This window comes from Lotus japonicus, chromosome 5 (assembly GCF_012489685.1).
Source record: "Lotus japonicus ecotype B-129 chromosome 5, LjGifu_v1.2".
Taxonomy (NCBI): Eukaryota; Viridiplantae; Streptophyta; class Magnoliopsida; order Fabales; family Fabaceae; genus Lotus; species Lotus japonicus.
The window spans coordinates 34,551,069-34,572,655 of record NC_080045.1 but is presented as its reverse complement, the minus strand read 5'-3'; the positions used below and the strand labels follow the sequence as shown (position 1 = coordinate 34,572,655).

At 38.7% G+C, this 21,587-nt stretch overlaps 1 protein-coding gene across 1 annotated transcript; it reads right to left on the bottom strand.

The window, feature by feature from the left end:
• Positions 1 to 8,299: 8,299 nt before the first annotated feature.
• Positions 8,300 to 12,751, bottom strand: LOC130719471 (uncharacterized). The gene is made up of 6 exons (XM_057570099.1): positions 12,260 to 12,751; positions 12,000 to 12,166; positions 10,888 to 11,151; positions 10,402 to 10,540; positions 8,711 to 9,007; positions 8,300 to 8,617 (listed from the first exon to the last, which is right to left on the bottom strand). The coding sequence occupies exons 1-6, from the start codon at positions 12,749 to 12,751 to the stop codon at positions 8,300 to 8,302; spliced, it is 1,677 nt and encodes a 558-aa protein (XP_057426082.1).
• Between the last annotated feature and the right edge of the window lie 8,836 nt (positions 12,752 to 21,587).

Genomic DNA, 21,587 nt, shown 5'->3' with positions numbered 1-21,587 from the left:
GCTTCAAAAATGGTGAAATCCAACAAAGGTGAAACTGTTGCCGGAAGGAAATTTCCTACCATGGTGGTGGGTCAGGCTACCGGTCAATCGAGCACTGCCACTCAGCGAAATCAACCAGATATTCAAGCTACAGGTCATATAATTCCTCTCGCACAAAGGGGTTGTGCTGTTACTTGTGTCTACTCTCCTGATGAACTTCAGGTTCTTGCTGAATGGAGATTTGATCTTGACAACATTGCTGCCAACGGGTTTGATCTTCGTCCTGAAGTAAAAGCTCAAGGCTGGGAAGAATACTTCAACAGGCTTCCTGGTTCAGTTTACATCAAATTGGTAAAGGAATTCTGGAAGCATGTCGACTGTGATGATAACCAAGTGGTCTCCTACATCGCTGGCAGAAGAATTATCATCACAGAGAAATCAATCGTTGTCTTCTAGGTGAAGATACCAGTACAGGCTACAGATTCCAACTGTTGGAATCAAAGGTGAAACCCAAGACCAAAGGAGTTGTTAACCAAGCTCTCTACACAAACTGGAAGCCAGGCAAGAATGACTGCAAAGTGGTAGAACTTCATCCTAAGCTGAGGATTTGGCACAAGATTCTTCTGCATTGCATCAATCAAAGGCCAAAGGGAAGCTCTCCAGATTACATCAATTTCTGTCAGAAAGTGATGCTTTTCTTCATTCAGGACCACAAGAAAATCTGCCTTCCCTTCTTCCTGTTCTCTTATCTCAAAGAGTGCATCAAGAAGTCCAGAACAACTGCTTCTCAAAAATCTGCAATCAGATACATTCCTTTTGGAAGATTGCTCTCAGACCTCTTCCCGGAAAGCAAATTGATAGAAGATCTGACTAAAGCAGGCTGCACAGAGGATCTGACGACTGTTGTTGGTGATGTCTTCACTCCCACATCCATGAAAAAGATGGGATTGATTAAAACAAAGGTTGCACCTGTTCATGAAGACACCTCTGATGAAGTCCGACAGAGAAGAGTCCCTCTGACCGATTACCCTCTATGGTTCAAAGCTGATGACCCAGCTGCTATCTTGCACTATCTAGCTGATCTAAGGGAACAAGGTTTTGAAATAGATGTGGATGAGTTTTTCAGAACCCTGCCACCAGCACCAGAATTTGATTCTCCTCCAAAGAAGAAGAAGAAGAGAAGAATTATTGTAGAGGAATCCTCTGAAGAGACTGATCCCTCAGATGGTGTTGATCAGAAGAAGAAGAATGAAAAGCCTAAGAGGAAGCATGAGGAACCCTCTAAGCCAGATGCTTCATCTGATGGTGATGATGATGATGCTCCTCCACCAAAGAAGTTGAAGAAGCAAGTGAGAATAGTGGTGAATCCAACTCGTGTGGAACCAGCTGTTGAGGTAACCAGAACTGAGGCTCTATCCAGGGTTACTCGGTCTGCAGTGAAATCATCAAGTAAGTTTGCTGTTTCATTTAATGATGATGATTTAAACTCATTTGATGCACTACCAATTTCTGCCCTTCTGAATCGCACTGCTACCCCACTCTCTCCCATTCAAGAGTCTCAACCAGCTGACCAAAACACCTCTCCAACTACCTCACCTAGATCTTCATTCTTTCAACCCTCTGATGAAGAAGCACCTCTTTGGAATATGCTTCAGACTCCCAAACCCTCTGAACCTACCTCACCTATAACCATTCAGTATAATCCACAAGCCTCTGAACCCATTATTTCTGACCAATCTCACCATGAACCCAGAACCTCTGATCACTTTGTCCGCAGAGTATCTGATCATCATTCTCGCAGAACAACTGATACAGACAATACTGCTCCTTGTCCCTCTGTATCCTTTCCCACAAATGTTTCCAACTCCTCACCCTCAAATAACTCAGAGTCCATTCGCCAATTTGACCAAATTGCGAAACAGAAAGAGTCTGCTATCCCTGACCACTATCAGACCATTCCTAGCCCAAGGAAATATCTTGGACCTAGACCAGAACGTCTAGTTGATCCAGATCATCCTATTCCAGTGGTCCCTCTGAATGCAGCATCTCCTTTATCTCAACCTGTACAACCAGCATTTCCCTCACAACCAGAAAATGTCCAACCAGAAAACTCGGTCTCATACCATTCCTCGGTTAAATCTCCAAACCCTGAGGTTGAGACCTCTCAGCCTAACCTTGAGATCAACATCTCAAACATCCAAACTCTAGATGTTGGTTCTCCTCAAGGTGCTTCTGAAGCAAATAGCAGTAATCATCCCACTTCTCCTGAAACTAATCTCTCCATTGTTCCCTATACATATCTTAAACCCAACTCCCTTCTTGAGTGCATCAGTGTGTTTAATTATGAAGCATCATTAATGGTTCGCAATGTGCAAGGTCACACTGACCTTCATGAGAACCCTGACTCTGTTGCTGAAGAATGGGATCATCTGTGTGATTGGATGATTGCTCAAGTTCCTATCTTGATGAGTCATCTCACAACTGAAAGGGATCAGAGGATTGAAGCTGCTAGGCAGCGTTTCAACAGAAGAGTGGCTATGCATGAACAACAACTAAGGGTTGAGTTACTTGATGCTATTGAGGAAGCTAGAAAGAAGAAAGAACAAGAAGATGAGGCTGCACGTCTAGAAGCTGAACGACTTGAGAATGCAAGGTTAGAAGCTCTGAAAGAAGCTGAGAGGCTACAGGCTGAAGCTGATGCTCTTCGAGGTCAAGTTCTTGCACCAGTGCCTTTCACAAGTGCTGCTTCACACTCCACTCAAGTTCCTCACTCTGCTCAAGACAATCTTCAGGATATTCCATCCAGCTCTACTCAGCCAAGATCTTCCAGACTTGCTATTTTGGAACAACGTCTTAATTCTCATGAGACTCTCTTGTTCACCATGAATGAAGCCATTCAAGAACTCCTTCGTCGCACGGGAAAACCTTAGTTCTAGGATCTCTCCCATTTTCTTCTTTGTTTGAAAAACTTTTAGTTATTTGCTTCTATGTTTTTAGTTTCTTTATTGCGTTATGTGATTATTTATTTCGCTTTTCTTCTTGCATTTAACACAACATATATTTGAAAAAAAAAATTTATATAATAACTCAACATTACATATTACATCATCATTCATCTGCATTTCTCTAGAATGGAGGATCCTTCCTCATTCTTCTACACTCTTGGCGCTGCTCTACTCTTTCCTTCTCCAGACGATCGAGTATGTACTCTATGTTGCAGAGCCTGTTGCTCAGCTCATCCCTCTCCAGACTGTCCTCCATCGTCTCCAGATCTTTCTCCACTGCTTCCTTCTCCTCCAGCAGATTCAGCTCCAACTTGCACAGCTCCTGAATCTCCTCCACGAAGCAGAGGAACGCCTTCAGATCTTTCTCCAATTTTGGACTAAGATTCTTCTCAAGCAGCCTTGAAGTCAGCTCATGTATGGTTATCGAACCCTCTGGGTGCCTAACATTGATGAAAAGATCTTCATCAAAAGCCTTCCTTCTGAGCTCCTCTAATGCAACAATGTATGATGCCATTTGTTATTCTAAAGTAGTCTTGTTGTGAAGCCTACTTTGTTCCTAATCGCTTTATATAAGCATTCTTCTCTCTCCGGAAGTTATTGCTCTTGCAGTTTCTCGAGGATAAGTTATTGGTAACTGAAGCTTCTCTTTACTCCCGTGGCCGGTGGTAAACGTTCTGCATATGCATTAACTCCTTTCATTAATTCACTAATTTCTTTTTCATCATTAATTCTTTCTCAATCTTTTTGAAACTTAGACCTTCTCTAAGGGGGAGTACCTTCTGACACCCCAAGCTTTTTGCTTATGACAAAAAGGGGGAGTATAACCCAGTTTTTTATGTGTAAGCTGTGTTAGTGTGATTTCTTTTTCTTTTGGAGAATTTAAGAGTTCCACCATTATGACCATAGATATGTCACTGGGCAAATACAAGGAATACATTTCACTTCTTCTGAAGTGATATTGGTTGACTCTGATACCCTACTCATGACTCTGAATAATTATGCGCTCTGATTATTTCATTTCATCTATGTCATGCGTTTTCACTCTGAACTCTTTTATTATTTAGCTCAGAATCTAGATATCACTAATGTTTTCATTAAGTCTTAGATTCAGGGGGAGCTAAGCTCAGAATCAAGCTGTGACTTGGATTCAGAATGAGCAAAATAAACCATTCACATCAGGATAAGTCTTTTTCTATTCCTTATACTCTGAGTGAATTCAGTTTATTGTTTAAGAATTGTTCATCAAAATACTTGGTTTTGTCATCATAAAAAAATGGGAGATTGTAAGATCAAGTTTTGATCGTGTAGTACAACTCTATGTTTTGATGATTACAAGTTAACGTTTTAGTATGAACAATTATGGTACTCTAACGTGTTTTTTGAGTGTGCTCTTAACAGGCTCTGACCTTGACACAATCTCACACAAATCAGAAGCACTTTGCTTAAAGAGTAACCCTAGCAACGCTTTCGCAATCTCTATGTTCAATCTGAACAGTAGAAAAGCTTCAGAAGATCTGAAGTGAATCAAGCTCTGATGTGGACTCAACTCACTTGAAGTTCTGAAGATCCAGACGTTCTGATAACCCAGACACTCTGAAGGTTTAGAAGCTCTGATGGTTTAGAAGACTCTGAAGATCCAGAAGCTGAAAAGTGGAGACACTGAAGTCCAGAAGCAAATTGGCTCTGAAGACCAAGTACTTCTCCTCTGAGTTCAGAATCAGAAGGTACAACGGTCAGAGGATCCATGCTTCCCTCTGACTCTGATCAACAAGCTTCACAAGTTCCAACACGAAGCATTCCTTTGATCAGAAGTCAACAAGGTTAAAGGTCACGTCACTATCCAAAGTACAAAAGCAAGTGTACTATCCTGACGACCTAACCTAACATTCTCAGCCACAGCAGAAGCTGGAAATCCCAGATCTGCCCTCCAACGGTAGCATTCCCATACAATGTTCAAACCCTATTCCTTGGAGTATATATAGAGGCTGAAGACTGAAAGATGCGGTTAGGAAGAAACTTATACGCGAAAGCAATATTCAAATCTTCTAAGCAATCTTTCTTCATCGAATTCATTGTGTTTACTACAAGCTTTTCAGAAGCAATCTCTTTGTAAACAATATCTTTTAAACAGTTGTTTAGTTTACCTTTAGGAGATCAAGGTTGATCGGATCCTAGAGAAGACTAAGAGAGTGAATCTTAGTGTGAGCTAAGTCAGTGTATTGTTAGTCACTTGTAGGTTTCAAGTGCAGTTGTAACAAATCTCTGATTAGTGAATTGCCTTCATTCTAAGAAGGAAGAAATCACCTTCACGGGTGGACTGGACTAGCTTGAGTGATTCATCAAGTGAACCAGGATAAAATCCTTGTGTGCTTTTCTCATCTCTTATCTTAAGCACTTTACTTGTGTTTCGAAAGATTTGTTAAAATCTTAAGTGGAAAGTTTTTATTCTGAAAACGCTATTCAAACCCCCCCTTTCTATCGTTTTTCATACCTTCAAACTTCTCCATAAATCTCTCATTGAATTCAAATTTATCATCATAAGTCATAATTTATCCTTAAGCTTCTTGTTCTCATTTATTAGACTAGAAATGAAATTCCTCATTGTCTCATATTCTACAGGTAAGACGCCATGATATGATGTTGCCTTAGCACGTTTGTATTTTACAGCCTCTGGACCTAATCTATTTATTCGCCCCTTCTTGTTCAACCTCCAACAACCTCTAAGTAGATGTCCTCATCTGATTTTTTTATTGGCACCATCATTATTTCTCTTGTGAGTCTCTCGCAGAAACACGTGTTTCAAAATCAACATTAACATAAAATTTAGATATTAGACATATTGAAAAATGAAAACTACAACACCAGAACAACTAGAAAAAACAAACAAAAAAACAAAGTTACAATCATGTAAAGATAGATATAACCAATCTCCTCTCAAATATATGCACCTATTTTTTCACCTACAATAGATAGTAACTTTTTCGCTCGGTGGACTACATCCCTTAATGAGTTGCTAATGTCTATTGCCGAGACAAGAAAAATTGTATTCCTTAAAATGGTTGCTTCGCTTTCCGTTTGGTGGATTACACTCCTTAACATGTTGCTTATGTATAGTCTTCTCCGTTAGGAGAAAGGACGCATTCCCTAAAAGCAATACTTCGTTTTCCGCTCGTTGAAGTGCATCCCATAACAGGCTGCTTAAGTCTTATCTTCCCCGAGACAAGGACAGCAATTTTCCTTTAACATATTACTTCGCTTCTCGCTTGGTTGATGATTTACATTCCTTTATTGGATGGACCGCATGCCCTAGAATTTTTTCTTAGCCAAAATTATACTAAATAGAAGCACAATAGGTGCTCCAACTTGTTACCAAAAAGGGGGAAGCAACCCAGGTCACAAAATTCAAAGCATACTTTCTTTCCCCATCTAATAATGAGTTATTACAATTTAGCGCAACAAACAACACAATATTAAAAAATTAAAATGGATCCACATTTAGGTTTACTTCGTTTTTTTCTCGGTGGATTACATCCCCTTATCAGGTTATTTATTTATAGTTTTTGCCGACACAAGAAATATCGTAATCCTTAAAAGTATTACTTCACTTTTCTCTTGGTGGACTGCATCCCTCAATGGGTTGCTTGTGTCTAGTCTTCCTAAGACAAGAAAGATTGTATTCCTTAAAATCATTGCTTCGCTTTCCGCTTAATGGATTGCACCCTTAACAGGTTGCTTATGTATAGTCTTCGCCAAGACGAGAAAGACTGTATTCCCTAAAAGGAAGATTTTGCTTTCCTCTCGGTGAAGTGCATCCCTTAACATGCCGCTTATGTCTAGTCTTCACCGAGACAAGAAAGACAATATTCCTTTAACAAATTACTTCGCTTCTCGCTCGGTTGGTGATCTTCTTTCCTTTATTGGATGGATCGCTTGTCCTAGATTTTTTTTATTAGCCAGAATTATATTAAACAGAAGCACAATAGGTGCTCCAACCCGTTACCAAAAGGGGAATCAACAAAGGTCACAAAATGTCTAGCATAGTTTCTTTCCCTATCTAATAATGAGCCATTACAATTTAGATAAGGCTTAATAGCTTGTTTTGGTCCCTAACGTTTCACGATTTGGAAAAATTGGTTCCTCCAGGAATTTATTAGATTCCTCAATCCCTCACGTATGGTCTTTATTGCAGAACTGGTCTTATGTCCAACTTCCGTCAAATTTTAAACGTTATAAGCGTACATGGATTAATCAAGTGAGTTGGCAAGCTGATTGGAGAGAGAAAGCGACCTAGGGGAAGCACGTGAGTGGAACGTGACTACTTCATTATCTTCAAACTCCAATGGTAGGATTTTCAAAAACTCTACAAAAGAGGGATTTTCTCTCATCTGCAAATTTGATCTCAATCTCCTTTTATTCTGATTCGATTCGCGAAGGAGAAGAAGAATTGAGCTTTGTTTGAAAGAAAATGGGTGGGAGTAGCGGGTTTTTGTCATCTTCCTCACCTTCTATGGTAGATTGCGAACAATGGTCTCCATTACTATGTGGTTGTGGAGTTGAAGCTCCACTAGTGATTTCTAGGTCGGGTGACAACCCTGGTAGGAGGTTCTATGGGTGTGGGTTGTACAAGGTAAGCTATGTTTCTCTCTTCTCTTCATCTTCGTGTTTTTTCTTCCTATGTTGTATTGGGTCTCTGTTTTGGCCAGGTACATGGGAGGAGAATGTGCAAGTTCTTTGTATGGCATGATCAGGAGAATTCACGAGACAAGAATCTACTTGGTGTGCTGTTGAAGAAGATATATGAAATGAAGGAAAGACAGAGGTTGTTGGTGTTTATCTTGGTGATTTGTATTATTTTGATAGTTGTACTTCTAATTAGCTTGGTCCTTTGCATTGTAAAAAATTAGTAGAATATGTGGGTAAACTTTGTAAAGGGGATGCGGATTAGCTTGGGCAGATGTTGCAAAATGTTGTAGCCATTGATGTATTGAAATGAATGAAAGACAAAGGTTTATTGACAAGTTCTTTGTTTGTCATGTGCATTACTTGAGACCGAGACACAATTATAAAGGCTTAACATAATAATGGCTTAACATCCACAATAATCCAAACATAATAATGACTTAACAAGTATCGATCACATTAAGGATAATGAACCCCACACAAATTGCAAATACATGACAAGAGAATCCAGACATTGGCTCTTGGCCTAAACATACAAACAAGAGTCATGGCATATATGCCTAAATTGTTCACCACAAAAACAACAAAAGATGGCACTTAGGCCTAAATTTTTCATCACACTAACATATCCAAAACTACTTAGTCCCACTACTCTCTCCAATATTCTTCTTTCCTCTTGTTGCAGCTTTATTTGGTTTTCCTTGTGTCTTAGGCTTAGGCTTAGGCTTGGTCACTCTAGGCTTTCTTTGTGGAGGCTGAGTTTGAGATGGTGGAGTGTGGCCCTGAGATGATGGTGGCAGGACCTGAGGTGATGGTGGTTGGCTCTGAGATGATGGTGGCTGACTCTCAGTACCAGTTTGAGATTGTGGTGCCTGAGATCCAACTAGAATTTTAGTAGCAGTAGAAGATCCAACTTCATTCCTCTGTTCAGGGTGCAAGAGTTGAGTATTATCCTGAAAATAATCCCAAAGTTATTAGCAAAGATTAAACAAAATTGGATTTGAATCTAGGCCCTTGAATCTATAATACAGTAAAGATGATCTAACCTTATTTCCACCAACAGGTATTGCTATGTTTTCCGCAGTCTTCCTTGTGCATGTCCTTTTATTATGTCCAAATTTCCCACATCTTCGGCACTTCACATTTTTGTGATGTTTCCTCAACCTCATCTTGTTAGGGTCCTTAGGCTCATCATTCTTCTTAGATCTATATGTTTTTGGCCTTCCAACATCTCTCCTCATGAATGGTGGATTTAGTGGCAAAGAATGATCCTCACCCCATAGCTTTGGTCCATTATTTGGTCCGATGAGGTAAGAGTAAGTCTCCATATATGTGGATTTTCTCTGTGAATTAACAAAGTAATTAATCTTAGTAAGTCAAAATTATCAATTTGAAATTGCCTCAATTTAAAGGTAAGAGTTTCTCACCTATAGCATGGATGCACATACTCCTCTAGGTCACGCCTTGCCCACCATATACAAGCAACAACATGCAGGGGATGCCTGTTAAATCTCACATTTTGCAGGCACAACTCCCAGTTCCAATTTCACAGCCAGCTTGTGAATGCCCTTTGAAACCTCAAAGTCAGTTATGGGGGGTATCTCCATGCCACAAAGGAGTCCAACTACCAGAGTACTTCTTTGACAACTCCAACTTCTGCTGCATTATGGGACATAAATTACCCCTCCATCTTTGCATGACATCCCTCTGCTTCACAGTTTTGTTAATGAGGTAGTGTTTAATGCCTTCCAACAAGGAAATGATAGGTGATAGCAAATCCGCAAGTGTATGGATTGATCGAAGTAATACAAAAGATTTTTGAACCACATGGGTAGTTGTTTATCAATTTCTTCTAAGAGTTTAGTGTTTAGAATGTGAAAAAGAAAGCAATATTAGTTTGAGTTTTTGTTGTGTTAAACACACTTGTGATCAAAAGCTAGAATTATAACTCAGAAAAAGAAGTACATGTGGCAGAGTTTCACTTGATCTAATTGTGTTTCTCACAACCAAGTCCTTATATGAATATTAGAATCCCTTCCATTAACAGCCTCTACCTTTCCTTGTTAATTCCTTAATCAAATAAATCATTCAATCTCATTTTCTAATCCTAATTCCCTAGTGCTTAGTCAATTCAATTGAAGAATGAAGCTTATAAGTTCATGCCAACACAATAAGTTTGCACCCTTATTCCTAAGTGATAAAAAACAAATTAATCTAATCCCAGGTCCCGTAATCCTTACCAACTTCCATTGTGCAAGAAGAAAGCAAAAAACTTGTGTGCACACAAGAGAATATTAAATCAGGGAAAAGTTGATGAAAAAGAAACTCAATTCATATAAGAAACTCAGAAATTCAAAATATAATCAAAGGTAAGGTTCACTTCACCCAAAGTACAAAGTTAAACTAGCCAAACATGGCTAGGGAATTTATAATGCAAATTAAAAGAACAAAAACCTGAAACAAGAGTGTCAAGAAGACCCCCACAAGCTCCAAGAAACTAAAATTCTAAGTTTCGTTCAAAAAAATACAAAATACCTAAAAGAAATGACAAAATCCCTATTTATAGAGTTTCCAGCGACCATTCACGCATGTGCGTGGCCTCCTCCTCGCACATGCGTGCACAAAACGTCATATTGAAGTCATCAGGTCGGGTTCACCACGCATGTGCGTGGCCTAGAGACACACATGCGTGGGTTAGGTCAGGTTCACCAAGCATGTGTGTGGACCAGTGGCGCACATGTGTGGTCTTCAGTTTTTTCCTCTTTTCTTCATACAGTAATGCCACGCATCTGCCATCCATGACGCACATGCGCGACTCATCAGATTCTTTTTCAATTTTGTAATTTTCTCTTCTCATATCATCATGGCTATCCAACCTGAAAATAATCACAGGAATCCATCAAAACAATAATGTAACTCATGGGAACATGCATTCAATCATAATCATTCAGCTTTCTTCCAATCAATTCGTCAAATGAAACTCCCAACATGCAATCAATATTCATGCATTCTTCAAATTTCAACCCAAATTTGACCAAAGTGACTAACTCTAACTAAAACTAATAAAAACTAATAAAAATATTAAATAAATAAACTAAAAATACCTAAACTAATGCAAATGCATATATGCACTAAAAAGGGACTCAACTTGACTCAAAACTCAATAAAAGACTCAAAAATAAGAAGAAAAGGACGAGAAAGACTCGATAAACATAGAATAAACCCCGGGTCATCAATAGGCTTCTCCCTATGCTCTAGAATGACCATATTGAAGTCTTCACACATGTTATTGACCTGCAAGTCACAATGTGTGTCAGTAGAAAAAGCTGATATGACCCATTGTTTTGGTGGGAGGTTTTTCAGTTCCAGATAGGCAGCTTCATTCAGTGGTTTCATTGCTTCCATTGCTACAGTCCATTCAGGAACTATGCTTGCCCTAACAGCCCTCCATAAACAGCAATTAAGGTCATTTCGAAGATACTTCTTCCTAAAATTTCCATACATGTGTTTCACACACAGCAGATAACAATTGGACTTCCACCTAAGTATGCAATGGTTTGTACCAAACCCTGCACATAAGTTAAATAGTATTAGCTAATGATGTGTAAAACTCTAGGTTAAAAAAATGATATGTAAAACTGAAACCGCTTTTTGTTTATCTGAGATGAATGCCCATTTCTTCCTCTCTACATTGTCAAGGTCCTCCACAAGTAGACTCACAAACCACTTCCATGAGTGTGTGGTTTTTGCCTCAACCACAACATAGGATATAGAAAACATCTGATTGTTTCTATGTTCCCCTACAGAAGATAACAACTGGCCTTCATACATTCCTTTGAGGAAGCAACCATCTACCTCAATCAGTGGCCTACATTTCCTCATAAAAGCCTGATTCTATGGAGCCTGACACACATAAATTCTCTAAAACACAAGTCCATTTGGATGATCTCCATCAGCAGTCTTGATAATGCATGTGGATCAAAGGTTACTCCTCAACAATTCATTTGCATACTTCTTGAGATGAATGTATTGATCAGAACGGGCACATTGTATCATTTCCATAGCCAAATTCTTAGCTCTGATTTCTTTTCACTTGCCAATGTTGATTCCCCACCTATGTCTTGCTTCTTCACTCAGTGCTGAAGGCTTCATGGTTGGTGTATGCCTCAAAATTAGCACAAACTTTTGTGCAAAAAATCTCTGTTTTGCCTACCTATTGGTTGCAGACCTAGAACAGTTATGTTGAAGATCATAACTTACCAACAACCAGTAGTCCCTAGTTTATGTCCTGCTGATCCTAAGATAAAATGTTCACTTCTTCACACAACCAACTACAACTCCCTCCGGCTAGCATCCTTTTTTGTGTGTTTCTTTTGTCTAGTCTTATCCCTTTCAACTTCACTCCCATCTTGTACATGAGTATCATTCTCAGTCACTGCTTCCTTGTCAACCTCAGCAGTTTGGTCCTTCTCTTTGTCAACTTCAACTTCCTCACCCTTATCCTTCTCAGTCACAACTTCAAATTATTCAACTGGATCATTCTCCTTCTCTATCACAACATCTTCTAATTGAACTTCCACTCCCTCAAACTCTACATCACCTTCAACACCCTTATCCTCCTCTTTATCAGCCGCAACTGCGTCAGCCTCAGACTCTGGATCACCTTGCACATTATCCGTCTCCTTCTTAGTTACAAAGTCTGGAACAACTTGCACACCACTGCCATTATCCTTCTCAGTCTCAATTATTTCTATTTCTACATCAGACTCACCAGCCTTATCAACAATGTCCAAGAGTGCTACAGTAAAAGAAGATGTCTCAACAATATGCTCCACATAGACATGGACTTTACTGTGGCCCTTCACATCAGTGCAGAACTGCCTGACTTCTTCATCACAATTTCGAGGCCTTATTGAACCACAACTTAGACTAGGGTGACTATACCACAAGGACAGACATTTGAAATAACCAATAGACTTTACTACTTTACCAACTCCAATAGATGAAATTTCATCTATGTCCCAGTTGTCAATAGTGTTTACAACCCCTCCCTCATGATGTTGGGTCCAATGTGATTTTGCCTCCATGATGTATGTGCATGTCTATTTTACGAGCAATAGTTTCCCTACAGACAAGCACAAAGATATTCTATATCAACCACATAATCTAACCTAATTTATTAAACATCCCAAATGGACAAAACTTTGCATTGAAATCATTCACCAACCCACTATCTTCAACGACTAAGATATAAAGAAGTGAATAGACAGCTCACCTTGACAAATAGTCTGGGGGCAAAGGATCGATATCCCGAAAAAGATATTCCCTTGCTTGCTTCTGTTCGGGACCATAACTTCACCATCTGTAGGGTTCAAATTGCTCTAACATTGCACATCATGTTCCCAACGCTAACCTTATGTGGAGAGTGAGTCTTCCTTCGAGCTTCATTGTTCTTCTTAAAGGTAGCCTTCTTCCGAGAACCTCCAATGCCTTCTTTATCGCCTTCCTAGTGTCGTTCTTGCCTTCGCCTACTTTCGCCTCCGATCGCCTAGGTTTTTTCACCGCTCTCTCTCTAGTTTCTTAGTGAAGTGTTTTTGGACCCTTATGTTACTAAATTGGGGTTCAAAATTGGGTTGAAGATGATGAAGTAGTCACGTGCCACTCACGTGCTTCCTCTAGGTCCCTTTTCTCTCTTCAATCAGCTTGTCAACTCACTTCATTAATCGACGTAGGCTTTTAACGTAAAAAATTTGACAGAAGACCAGTTCTGCAGCGGAGGCCATAAGTGAGGGATTGAGAAATCTAATAAATTCCTAGAGGGACCAAGTTTGCCAAATGGTGAAACATTAAGGACCAAAAAAAGCTATTAAGCCTTTTGATCATAGTTTTAAGACTCGGCTCGGACCGGTTGGACCGAGACTCGGTGACCTGACCGGTCCGAGCCCCACTTCAGATCGGATATGCATTCAACTCGGCTGGGCCCGTTTTGATCCGGACGGTTCGATGATAAACTCGGTGACTCGGCCGGTTTTTCGTCAGACTGGCTAGTCACCAGTTTTATTTTTTTAATTACATTTTTAAAATCTGTTGTTAATGGGTCAGGCATGTGAGGCCCAATTAGACTAGAGTAGAGCAGGCTAATTAATATTCAATACAGTGAGTCTTTCATTATTTTTTTAAATTCTGTTAATGAGCCTTCTTCTTTTTTGAATTCTGCTGATAGCATGATAAAAGTAGACAAAAAACGTGAAATATTTCTTAAAATCTGTTGAAAGGAGGATTCGAGCACATGACCTGTTGGAAATAATGGAAAACATGCACCCACTAGACCATGATCCTATTTGATTATTACACACGTTTTTTAAAATTTATACCTTAACTTAACATTGAAATGGATATTTCTAGAATATTTTAATATAGACCGAATCAAGCAGTCCGCTCATTGACTCACTGGTCCGACCAGTGACTCATTGACTCAGTACCTCATCCGAGTCAACCACCGAGCCGAGTCTTAAAACACTGCTTTTGATAACATACAACACAATATTGGAAAATTCAAATGAATCTACATTTAGGTGTAAGTCACATTTATAGAAGTATTAAATAGCTGCTTTATAGAAAAATGAATTCACATCTAGTTCTACTAGAAACCAAACATACATTTAATAAGGAAAGGCAGCCAATGTAACTTTGTATCAATGATGGGCTCCTTGACATAAGTGCTTCCTTCTATTTTTTGCGAATCACCAGCTGAAACCCATCTCTTTGTTGTCTATTCTTGTAAAAATACATATAGTGCATTGACATTCTTGTCCTAGATATCTGTCTTCATGAGGCAGGAGCAAGCTCACTGCCACAAGGGGTCGAGATAAATAAATTATTTTTCCACATTATAATAAATAAAAAAAGAAGAAATATGTTAAGATATGACTTGAAGTTTATGTAAAAGTATTTATATTATCCTTAAATATAAATTAAATTTATATTTTTTTCATGAAAAAGTGCACATATATATATACAATATCATCGGAAATTTTCTTTAGACAAACATCCGATGCTTGTTTGACACAATAGAAAATAAATTTAAAATTTAATTGAAATAATAAAAGAGCTGAGGTAAACATTTAAGATTACGTACCATGTACTTCTTTAGGTGTTCTTCTTCAGAAATAATATTGTTCGAGTCTGGAACATCCACATTAGTGACGGATCCAGAAATTTTACAATGTGGGGCAAACGTATACCTACATTTATATTGTAACATGTGCTTCCCATGCACCTAAAACTAACATTGTATATTTAGCTTGGTTGATTTAAACCACCTCATATAACAATTATATAGTGTCAAATTATCAAAGCATACATCTGATTGAGTAGTGAACCGTTTGAGTGGAATTGGCCTGGACTTGGGAACTTTAATACTGTGAAAAAGTCATGGGGGCAAACTAATATATACTTTTTCTTATTAGAGCAACTAATATATACTAGTATTGCAAGGAAAAATATTGAAATCTCATGGGGCATTCGACCCCACCCTAGGAGTGGGTCCGTTTCTGATCCACATTATGGTGGAACTAACTCTACGGAATTTTTTCTGCCATTCATATCAATGATACATATTTCATATACAATGTTATTTTTACTTTAAAATGTCATTTTTACCCTACAAGAATGGAATATAAGTGGGGGGTACCGAAAAATTTCAAGATTGGAATGGGAGTCTTACAATTAATTAAACTGTTTTCTCCTGTGTCTGTCTACTCTAGTATATCATATCATGTCCACGTTTCAGACCAGTTCCTTTTTCTTTGCTTTTACTGTTTTACATGTGAGCCACACACGCCATCCATATATATCAGTTTTCTGCGAATAATGTTTTGTACACATACCTTTTCCACCTCCACCTTGCTTGAATAAAAAGAGAAATGAGAGTAATGAGTGATATAATATGTGATGTGACAAAAAATGCAGAAAGAGATAGAAAGAAAAATGTGTGGAAATGAGATAGAAGAGAAAGTAAGGTATGTATAAATCATTACTCGTTTTCCGCTTATAGTCGGTCATTGGCAGGAGGCTAACAACAAAAAGTATAACTACCAACTAAATGTAACCAAACCATTATCTATTGAACCCACGTCCTACTTTCCATCTATCCCTATTTCCAAACCAATACTAGAAAAATGAATAATTCTAATTCTATGATATATTACTCTCCATAATTCTTTCAATTATTAAATGAAGATTGCATTAAATAAATTTTATAATTTAAGATTAAATATTTTTTATTTGATATTTTTTATATAATAATAAATGAGATATATACAAAGATTTCTAAGAGTACCTTTGTACTTAAAAAAAAATCTTAGAATCTAAGATAGTTGATAGATAGTTGAGTTCTTTAATCATTTAATTCAACTCATTAAGAACTTGTTGGAGCTTCTCCAATGCAAGATTACTAGTTGAGTTGGTTAAACACTATTCTGATGGTCTCAAACACTCACATATAATTTAAGCAATCCAAGCAGAATTCGCTCCAACAACGGTTGTTTATTTTACTTTTGTTTGGGTCTTACTATAACTCATATATTTATATTATTTTAAGGTCATGATACTATTCAAGTTCATGAAAGAAAGAGAAAATATAATTTTTTAATCAAAAAAGAAGAAAGAGAATAAGCAATTGTTGCTTAAATTTAAGCAACCAGACTGTCATGTCATGTTACTCCAATCGTGCTTCAAAATAAGCAACGTTGCTTAAGTGCTCCAACTGGATTAAGCAACATCCATTAGAGATGCTCTTATGTACGCTGTATAATATAAGGTCTGATAGTATTAAGTCTGATAGAATAAGGTCTGATAAAAATATAATACGATATAATGTTTGGTGATACACTGTTTGATTTGTCATATCATTTAAATTGATACAGTCATATGTTTAGCGGATGGTAATGGTGGTTGAGACTGGTGGTGGTAGAAATGGCATTGGTGGTGGCGACAATGGAGGATGGTGGTCGTGGCAGTAGCGGTGGTGGTGAGTGGTGGTGGTAGTGGCGATATGCTGATGATAGTGGACGGTGATTGAGGCGATTGTGACATAGTGGTAGAATTGGTTGTGACAATAGTAGTGTCGGCGATAATGTTATAGGGTGGTGGCAGCAATAGTGGCGGCAATGATGAAGGGCAATGGTGGTGACAACGAGGTGGTGTAGTAGTTGTGGCAGCTGCAATGACAATGGGTGGTGACGGTAGAGTAGTGGTGGTGGCAGTAAGGATGGCGGTGGTGGAGTTGATTGTGATGGTGGTCATAGTGGTAGTGGTGATGGTGGATGTGACGACATAGTTTTAGGGTGGTGGTGATAAAGGTAGTGGAGATGGTGGAGGTGACGGTGGCGATGACAATGGCGGTGGTGGCGATGATGGTGTGGTGGTTGTGGCAGTAGATTAAATAATTTCAAGTAACTTATACATCACACTCTTATCATGTCTTATCTATCATCTAATTTGTGGATTAAATAATTCATCATTTTAATGTATAAGCGTGGATTGATGGATAAGTATATACAATACAATATCACCGCTAAACAATAGATAAGTTTATAATGTATTGTATAAGCTTATTGAGATGCAAATAAGTAACACAAGAAAGGGGGTTTGAATTGTGTACTTGAAATTTACATTTTAAAACTTTAGTTTATGAAAAGAATATAAGTTCTTTTAAGAAAACGTTACGTATGACTTTTCGTAAACTGTTTAGTGCAGCGAAAATAAGTTGGTAAAGCAGAACGATCAGCATGCAGAGATTTATACTGGTTCACCCTAAACGATTGGGCTACGTCCAGTACTTGGCCACCACCAAGATGTCCACTAGCAAGTTTCAAGGACTTCTCCAATACAAGTATTCAATAGGACTTCTCCCACAAGTATTATCACGGACTTCTCAAAGTATTCTACAGGACTCATCCTACAAGTATTGTTCAGGACTTCTCCAATAATCTTACAAAGATTAAATAACTCTATAGAATTTCTCTTCGTTCAAGAGTTGTAGTAGAGAATTTATGGTACTAGAACTCTAAGTGTTTGGACTCAGATCTGACTTTGGATAACTTAAGAGTTTTGAAACTAAGTGAGAAGAGAATAAAAAGATTTGACTCTTTGATGACCCAGGTTTATATGATGTTTTTAGGGTTTTCCCTTGTAGGTTTTCTGTCTTTTTCTTGTGTCTCATGTAGTGTTTCATACATTCTCATGCATTTTTACTTTTATTTGTGCATTTGCATTAGTTTAGTAATTTTGCAGTTTTATAAGGACTTTAGTTGCATTTTATTAGAGTTTAGGAGTCTTAGGCAATTTCCACTTGTTTTGGAGCCTTTGTGCAAAACTGACCTTTAAGTTTTAAGATATTTTCCAAGCTTGTTCATCAAGGTTTCAGGTTGAATCAGCTGAAGAGGGAAGGTCTAGAGGCTTGGAGAATTGAATGGAGGCTTAAAGAGGAGTAAAGATGAGTTAAAATGAAGATTAAAAGGCTTTCCAACGAGTTAAGAGCGCCTAGGCGTGCTCCATTGGTGCCTAGGCGCCAATTGCTCTGTTCCAGTTTCTGGAATTGGCGCCTAGGCGCTCTGAATTGGCGCCTAGGCGCTCTGAATTGGCGCCTAGGCGCCAATGGCCTTCCAGAGGCACTTTTTCAGCATGGAATTGGCGCTCAGGCGCTCTGAATTGGCGCCTGAGCGCTCGAAACAGCCCAGACTCGTGATTTTTGCCTATAAATATGTTTCAGTGGTTTTCTTTTGTAATTTTTGAAATCTTTTCATACTTTGAAAAATTCAGAGGTAGAGGATCATCTAGGAGAGTGAGAGAAGGCTTCCAAGCTTGTGATTCAAGTTCTTAGCCAAGCATGGCTGTCATGCTTGGCTAATCTCTCTTCTATTGCTTTGGTTTTCTTTGTAAGACTTTTCGTATTTGAGTTATAATCTTAAGTTCTTTCCCACATGTTCTTCTTCTCTCCTTGAATCCCATTTTCTGAATATCAATCTAAGCTTGTATGCATGCTTGCTTTATGCTTTTCTATAATCAGAACGGAAGTTTGTTATAGATTAGGGAACCGATTTGGGATTACCCCTTCTATGCTTGCTACTAGGAATAGAGGAAGGGTTGGGGTTTGTTGGCCTGAAATTGCATGATATAAAACCTCATATAAATGACTAAGTACACAAGGAACTGGGCTTAGCTTTTAGTATGGGAGAATTGCTTATGTGAGGAATCAATAAGTGAGTAATTAGGCTATAGCATCAAGGAGAGATCCATGAGAACATGTGCTTAGAATGATGTGCTTGAGTTGACTAGTTGAGCAAGAACCCAAAGCATGTTCTTTTCTGAGTTTTTGTTTATTTTATTCTTTGCTACTTCGACATATCTTTGATTCAATAAAACAAACCTTCAAACTCAAGGCTTAAATCGAATCTATTCACTCACAATCCCTGTGGTTCGATAATTAAAACCGGGTGGATTCGTACACTTGCGGATTTACCAATAAGTTTTTGGCGCCGTTGCCGGGGATTGTTTGTGGTTTTTGGCTTGAGTTACTAGTTTGAAGTTTAGTCTACCTAAGACTATAACTTAGGGCTTAATGGGAGACAACCCATGTTTTTTTGTCAGATTTACGTTTTTGTTTCTTTTGTTAGCTTTTCAGGAAATAAAAGCCAGTGGAGAACATTTGGAGGCACTCAATCACTTGAAAGGAGGTTATTTTCTTGCTCTGAGTTTTAGTCCATGCATTTTTAGCATATTTTTCTTTTATAGATTTTGTTTATCTTTTTGATCATGCATTTTTTTTATAGTCTTTTATACCTTGGTCTTTACTCCATTCACTCAAATGACATGTTTCCAAGTTTTTCTCTCTCACATGATGCTGGTTTTGAAAATGTTTTTAAGTGGATACTTTGTGCTTTCTTTTGGGGAGTGATTGTATGTTTGGGAAAGAGAGGGAGAGACTTCGGTCTTCTATGTGTTGTCTTGATGATAGAGTTGAAGTGAGTCCACAAGGGTCCATCTTTGACCCTTCACTATATAATTTCCCTGGAGGATCCTGACTCACTTGCACTTCTTGGTTCTGTGTTTCATTTCTCTCACCCTTGAGAGTAGCTCTATGAGCCTTGCATCTTTGAGATTGGTAGGTTTTCTTGGACTTCAAAATTTATTTTATAACATCTTTGTCCCTAGTTGACCCTTTTGAGCCTTATGGAGAATTCTTTGTTACCAATGTTATTTGGGCTGGATGATGGGTTGGATACAATGTGGAGTTGTGGTTCTTAAATCTTAATGGAGTTTGTTTATGAAAAATGCAACGGTCTCTTGCCCCAAAGAAAAAATTGAAAAAAATTGAAAAGAGAAAATGAACTCCATGGCCGGATGGAGTTCCAAAAAAAAAAGTCAAAAGAAAAAAATGAACTCCATGGAATGGGTGGAGTTCCAAAAAAAGAAAAAATTCTGAAACAAAAGGGGATTGAGAGACTTGTGTGCTAAGTATCAATTGCTTTAAGCTCCGGTTTTCATGAAGGACCACACTCAAATTTTGTGCAGCCTTAGTCTTCCTTAGGGACCACCTACCTTGTGCTTTACCTAGCCAACATTACAACCCTTTTGAAGTCTCATTGAATAATGTATTGTCAACTTTAGTTGCTCTTGAGTGAATGATTCTCAGAACCTATGAATTTGCTTGTGTGCTCTGTAACACCCCGATTTCGGTGGCGTCACTTTAGTAACCAAAATAAACTTAATGCGGAAAAACGTGAATATTTTTTTTTTGATAATAACTAAGACGAGACTGAAATAAATAAACCCAACAATAACAATAATCAGAACTAATGTACGATATATATAACAGCCCCCGTTGTAGTAGCAACCTCGTCACGAGTAAACCTCCAGTGACGGAAAGAGAAAGATGTAACGCCCGTAGGCAATATATACAAACCAAATATAAAGGTAAGTGTCCGCAACACTATCCCTCAAAACTGAGAATGAGCTGACCCAATGGCCTGAAAATAAGACCTCCTAAGTCCAACCAACTCTCTGTGATTCCCATAAGGAAACCACACAAAAAGCTATAGGCGGAACTACCCTGTCCCCCAAAGAAGCAAATGAAGCAAAGACTGTCAGAGCTAAACTCTACTCCTACACTAATCCTAACTCGAGGAGCTCACACTAACACTCAAAACTATGTGTCAGCATGATCGTCGTCTAAATCAGAATCCAGAACAACTAAGTCTAGGTACATCCTCCGTCCTCTGCTCGCTATCGCGATGCGCCCCTGTTCCAGCATCCCAACTCTAGTTCTCCCCGAAGGGTGAACCGTCGTGAACCAGCCCGCCAAAGACATCTGACAAAGGGCGTTTGTCCGCCAAAGCACACACAGAAGACGCGAGGGTCAACTCCAAAGAGTTATGTAAATAATACCACCAATAGATATGGATAAGAGAATAGCCGCTTAGGCTTATAGCTAAAGATAACATTCCTAGGGTTGCACATTCCACAATAACATAAACAACAACGATAACATTTAGCATGTTCCAAATAGGATTAACAAATAACAATCACATTCGCCAACTAAATTAGTATGCATGTTGCATGATATGCAAATGACGGTTAACCCAGTTAACCAAATGCATTCCGGAGACGGATGGACATCAAACGGATCAATCCTAGCACCGGCAACGGTGGGACCATTTCTGCCCGCGTGCCTCTTACACCAAACAAAGGTATGGACAACAACGAGTCAATCCTAGCACCAGCAACGGTGGGACCATTTCCGCTCGCGTGCCTCTGGGATGGACATCAACGGGTCAATCCTAGCACCAGCAACGGTGGGACCATTTCCGCTCGCGTGTCTCTTACACCAAACCAAGGTAGCCAGATCAGCAGTAAACCAGT